The following is a 6459-nucleotide window of genomic DNA, read 5'->3' on the forward strand; positions in this document are numbered from 1 at the left end:
AGAACAATAATGTTGGAAAGCACTGGAATCTTTAAGAAGTGAAGCTTAGCGTAAGGTAATTAGATCATCAGTAGTATCAGGATGATGGAGGAGACTAAGGAGCCAGGTTCAAAATTGAGTTCCTGGAGATAGTGCCCTTGTGTTATAAGGAAGAACACTTGGTCCTCCTCACAATGGCTTTCTGTTTTGCCATGTAATCCCCCATCTAATATGTACTCCTTCCGTGAGGTCATCAGCTGTATGATGTAGAAAAGAGGACACTAACTACAGGCCAAACTGGTGGAGCTATTTGATATTGGATTTCAACCTCCCAAATGTAGTTAAATTAACCTCTTATAAAATACCCAATTCTGATAGTTCAATGCACCAATAGAAAATAGACGTTCTTGTACATACTCTTCCTCGGTCTCCTCTTCCTAGAGATGGCAGTTGGGAGGATCCTTGTGCTAAATGATCTTCTACACTTAAAAAAGAAAAAAAAGAGAGACTTCATGACTTTTCTGTCTTCTACTACTATTCACTTGGTTGACAAGTGGGAAGAGAAATAGACCAAGACAGGGTTAGCAATGGCTGTACTCCACAGCCAGACATCCTTCCTCCTGTAGGCCATGACTTTGTTATTTTCTGTCGAGCCTAATTTTCTGTCTTGCAGAAGTTGATTCATGCCATTGTCCACCTGAATCTATTCCTTTTCAAATATTGTCCCCCAAAGATTCATGTATTGGACTTGATCTTTTGCCTGCAATGCGATTCAGAGATAGTGGAGACTTCAGGAAGTGGGCTTAGTGGGAGGTCCTAGATCATTGGAGACATTGCCTCCAAGGGAATTTTGAGATCTGAGTCTCTCTATCTCACCACAAACCCAAAAGTAATGAGCCCAAGTTATTATGGACTAAAATCTCTGAAATTCATTAATCCAATTGACCTTTATTATTTTTATGCTATCTCATGCTGTATTTGTTACTTCTGAAACACCACAACCAAAAATAGAACTTATAGAAGAAAGAAATTTATTTGGGCTTATGGTTCCAGAGAGTTAGAGTCCATGACGGCGAAGCAAAAGCATGAGAGCAGAAGCAGGAAGCTTGAACCACAAACACCAAGCAGAGAGTGCAAACTGGAAATGGTATGTGACTTCTGAAACCTCAGACCCCATCCCCAGTAACACACTTCCTCCAGCAGGGTCACGCCTCCTAAACCTACCCCAACAGCAGCACCCACTAAAACACCTGAGTCTACAGGGGGAATTCATTCAAACTACTGCACAAAAGCATTTTATCATAGTAATGGAAAGCTAACACACTCAGTTTTGTGCTGCTGTGTAAAACTGAGTTGCTGTATAAGGAAGAGAGTAAACAGTTCATCATTTTTATATCCTTACCCTTTAAAAGAACGCCTGTCTTTTAAATTTGTCTGAAAGATTAACCAATTCACTTTGATATTGCACCCAAAACTAGCATTACCACTTTCAGCAAGAAAGTAATGTTTGATCTCCAGCATACTAAGGCCTTCCAGATCAAGTGGGATCACCCCAAGACATTAAGCTTGAAAGATTGTTTCTATGTGATTTAAAAACAAACTGGGGTCTGTGGCTTCCCCGCCAACAGTGAATGGATGGGCCACAGGAAGTTCACAGCTTCCACTGCAAAAACAGACTGAGGTTCTGATGGAACACCTAGAGACAAAATGGAAGAAGCAAAAGGAGAAACTAAGAGGATTCTATGGGGCAAACCAAAGAAAGACTACAAAAAGTCAGACGAAAATAACACCATGAAGCCAGGCGATGGTGGCGCATGCCTTTAATCCCAGCACTCGGGAGGCAGAGGCAGGTGGATCTCTGTGAGTTCGAGACCAGCCTGATCTACAGAGCTAGTTCCAGGACAGGCTCCAAAGCCACAGAGAAACCCTGTCTCGAAAAAACAAAAACAAAAAAATAACACCATGAGTCAATAATCAAGAGCTTGCACATCAATTTGGAAGAAATCGACACAGGGACCATTCCCAAAGAAATCCTAAACACTTGCATCTGGCTGCACTCTCTCCTCACCTTATTAAAAGTATTTAGATAAAGCCATGAGTACAGGTGGAAAGCTGTGGTGTATAATGCTGGGTAGCTACCTCCTCCGAAGTGGAGCATTACACTTTGAAGGAAGAGCTTTAGAAGATATAAGAGGCTATAGAAAGCTCCAAGGTTTAGGAAGTTACAGGAGTCACAAGGCCCTGAGGTTATAAAAGAAGTAAACAGCTGGCAGGAGGAGGCTCTCTGGTGGTATCATCTGCAAGTTCCGCAAGGAGCTTCAGGGATGCAACTTTCATGAGTCATCCCCCATGTCGTGGTTGGCTTTGAGTCACCCATGGTCCTGTAATTAACTCCAATGAACTCTTCAGTTCACCAAAGTAGACTTGGGTGGAATTATTCTTTTGTCTGGTGCTGGTGCATCTATTTTGGGTAAATAGAGATTTGGTCACATCTCTCCGGAAGTCATACATCATAGAAAACTAGTTAGACAATGTGTTTGTTCATGGAACGTTCTACAGTCCCCAGGTTGCCGAAGCTGCTGTCTGGCCTGCTGTTAGACCACATAGCATTGTTCACCATGGCCATTGAACACAGCTCATAGAAATCATGTGCTTTAATCAAAACTTTGATAGTTTTTACATAATAAAATTGTTCTGCTTACATACTGAGATAAAATATTGTCTCATCTCTTACTGCTTCCACTTTGCATTAATTTTTAGCTACTAAGTTGGCAAATAGATTTTTACTATCCCTTTGTTTTATTATTTGGCTTAGAAATGTTATTTTAAGTGTCAGAAATTTTCCTAAAGGAAATTAGGAATAATGTACCACAATGCAATATTTAAAAATAGTTTAATTTGCCTGTTGATTCTGCTCTATTTTCTTTTTTATGTATGTAGACCAGACTAACATAGAATGCACTGAGATCTATCTGCCTCTCATCCCAAGTGCAGGGATTAAAAGTGTATCACCAAGCCTACCTCCTATTTTTAAAGCCTTCTAACTACAAATATGTGATAACCACTATGTGTCCCATTCTACTTTTGTGTGATTGTGGCATTTTAGCATGTTAATTCTATACTATTTTCACGGATTTAGTAGTGGAATATCTGGAACATTCTTAATTTGCTAATCCCATGTCACTGCAATAGATTCAACTTAACAATATATTTCCACAATTCAACATTTTTATTCCTCCTTTTAAAAGGTATAAACTGTTGGGCAGTAGTGGGGCATGCCTTTAATCCTGGCACTAGGGAGGCAGAGGCAGGCAGATCAGTAAGGCCAGTCAATCATAACAAGATGCCATGAACGTCTGGTAAGGGTTTAGCCATTGACTAAAGGGATCAAAATCCCACAACAGCCAAGGTTACACAGAGAAACCCTCAGAGAGAGAGAGAGAGAGAGAGAGAGAGAGAGAGAGAGAGAGAGAGAGAGAGACCTACTTAGACAAAATACTTAATGTGAGCTTGTAAGCTTATAGTTCTGCAATATTTACTAATGTTGGATAAATTACACAATGTTATCTCATAATCATGCTCTCTAAATTGACAAGGAAAGTGATACTATCACTAGGTTGTTGTATAGAAATACCATGTGTGAATTATGAGGATACTGCTTAAAGACAGGCATTTGACAAAGGTGGCCATTTTTAACTTAACAATAAATTAAACTTACAACACAACTAGATGTGTTTCTCTGATGTTCTTATCTTTGTGGGGGCACTTCCCTAAGATAAAATTCTTGTAACAATCTATCAATGAACAAGAAGAATTAAGAGGAAAAACAGAGAACCTCTATAAACCCTTCTCATGATATCACACTCAAAGTTTCTGAGGAAGTCATCTGGGCGTTCCCAGTACCATAAATACACACACACACACAGTTTTAAAGATTTATTTATTATGTATAGTGTTCTTCCTGCCTGTACACCCGCGGGCCAGAAGAGGGCACCAGATCTCATTATAGACAGTTGTGAGCCACCATGACAACTTTACTACCCTGGATAACTGTCCCATTGGAGTAGTCTGTCCTGAAAAGTTACACTGCACTACGAATGCAAGGTGACAGGTTCAGGACAATGAGTTGACCTTGTGCCTTCAAACTTGAAGCAGGATGAAATAGTCTAGATCAGTGGTTCTCAACCCTCCTCCTAGTGTTTCAACCCCTTAATACAGTTTTAGGTTGTGGTGACCCCTCCCCCAACCATAAAATTACTCGGTTGCTACTTCATAACTGTAATTTTGCTGTCGTTATGAGTCGTGATGAAAATATCTGTTTTCTGATGATCTTAGGGGGCCCCAACTGAAAGGGTCATTTGACTCCCCAGCCCACAGATTGAAAACGGCTGGTCTAGGTCAAAGACAGTGCTTGAGTGATTAGCTTGTGCATGGAGTCAAGCAGGAGTCTGAGCCAAAGTAAAGGCGACTGACACAGAACAGAGCAGCAATGCCAGGTCTTCATAGTACTTTACTTACCTATGGGCCCGAGCAAGGAATCAATGATCAACGCTTTTTAATGAAAGCAGTTTCTCAGGGCTTATTGCAAGCTATTGATAATCTCCTTCGCTTACTGATATACTGGACTGTGGTGATTTGAACAAGAATGGCCCCATAGGCTCAGAGTTGAATGCCTGGTCATTAGGTCGAGGCACTGCTTGGCATGGATTAAGAGGTGCGGTCTTGTTGGAATAAGTGTGGCCTTGTTGCAGGGAATATGTCACCGGGGGAGGGGGATGGGCTTTGGGGTTTCAAATGCTCTAGCCAGGCCCAGTGTTTCTGTGTGCCTGCTGCCTACAGATCCAGATGGACAACTCTCAGCACCAACCGTGCCTGCCTGCACGCCACCATGCTGATAACGGACTAAGCCTCTGAAACTGTAAGCCAGCCCCAGTTAACTGATTTCCTTGAGGAAAGTTGCTGTGGTCTCTTCACAGCAATAGAACATTGAGGAAGACAGGGACTTCACGTTGGCCATAAAAATCACATTTCCTAAGGATTCACAGATATTAGTGAGAGTCAAAGGGACTTTCCCACAATATTAAAGAGTGGAGGCATGTGTTCCTGGCCCAAAAGCAATAAACATAATTAGCAAAATTAAAGTATCACGACTAAAAACAAAGAAAATTAGATGATTCATTAAAGCTAAAAAGTGACAGGTCTATTGCAACTCTGTGACCATAACTTCCTTACACTGTCCACAGACAAGGGCTAAGGAATACAGCAAGTAAGTAAGTCCCACATAGTCAGCAAATATACAGATAAAAGATCTACTAAAGGGGCTGGAGAAGGCTCCACCGTTAAAGGCACTAACTGTTCTTTAAGAGGACTCAGGTTCAATTCCCAGCACCCACATGGCAGCTTTAAGTCCAGTAACAGGGTTCCAAAATCCTCATCTGACCTTCAAGAGCACCAGGCACAGAAGTGGTATATGTATATATATATCCAAAACACTCACGCACATAAACTAATAAATCTTTTAAAAAACAACAAAAACAAATGAAGGGCCATCTAAGAACTCGGTGATAATCTCAACACAATGCCCTGACAGATACACAGACTAAGATACTTCCTTCCGTTCTGAGCAGGCCATTTCAGTCCAGGCCAACCAAGTTGTGTAGGACTGGACTGAAAAGCAGAGAGCTGAACATCAACTCTACGCTAAAGAACAGCTAGCTGCTAGAGGGGTTTCCCCAGGAATTTTCCTCCTCCGGTTTGTTCTCTTGCTCCCCAACATCCTTTGTTATTTGTACGTCTCTAGAAAAGACCCGGCAACATATTTCCCCACAGTTAAGGCAGTCGCAACAAAGGACTCCTAACGATTACGTTTAAAAGACATGAAGGGAAAATAATGAATAACAAGAGAAAATAAAAACAAAATACAAAACAAAGTTTTCGGGCTAAATCTAACAACATCAGATTTGTAGGTTTACGTAAATACGCCAAGCAGAGAATGGAAAGGCTCAAGGGTGACTTCCCACCTAAAATCCTGCTATTTTAGGCTACAACTAAAGGAAATGAAACTGAGTAACCCTTACCAGCGCTCTTCAAGCCTAGCCAATTTTGTAAACGGCATCAAACAGCTCTTTCATCAGAAACCATGGCAATTCCTCTTATACTCCCTCACCGTCCGCAAAGCAGCAGCTAACCGTCGACACCCCAGTCACTCCTTTAGCGACCCGATTCGGGCAGACTTCTCAACTTTCCCTACTCATCCCACGAACGATCCACGTGCTCCGTCACTGGATCTGAACGTCCAGTCTACCCCGGATTCTCCTAGAACGGCCTGAGCGATCGACCCACTCGGCGTCTCCACTGCCTGAACTAGTCCCCTCCCTCCAGCAACAAGCCGCGGAGCGCCGAGAGGCTCGATCGCCGTTGCCTGGACCCGCCCCACCAGCCCTCTCCAGGCCTCGGAGCGCCGAGCGGCTCGATCTCCGC

The 6459-nt window shown here is 42.3% G+C and overlaps 1 protein-coding gene across 1 annotated transcript in view; it reads right to left on the bottom strand.

Moving 5' to 3' along the window:
- Positions 1-6301, bottom strand: part of Mettl13 (methyltransferase 13, eEF1A N-terminus and K55) — a 36471-nt gene extending 30170 nt beyond the window's left edge. Inside the window, exons 1-2 of the mRNA XM_050158293.1 lie at positions 6057-6301; positions 397-463 (exon numbers count right to left, since the gene is read on the bottom strand). Of these exons, the coding sequence (XP_050014250.1) occupies positions 397-463; positions 6057-6094 (105 nt within the window). The 5' untranslated portion in view covers positions 6095-6301. The remainder of the gene's footprint in view (positions 1-396; positions 464-6056) is intronic.
- Between the last annotated feature and the right edge of the window lie 158 nt (positions 6302-6459).

The sequence above is a fragment of the Alexandromys fortis genome, unplaced genomic scaffold, assembly GCF_014885135.2.
Source record: "Alexandromys fortis isolate MF-2015 unplaced genomic scaffold, M_Fortis_MF-2015_v1.1 scaffold_97, whole genome shotgun sequence".
NCBI classification, from domain to species: domain Eukaryota; kingdom Metazoa; phylum Chordata; class Mammalia; order Rodentia; family Cricetidae; genus Alexandromys; species Alexandromys fortis.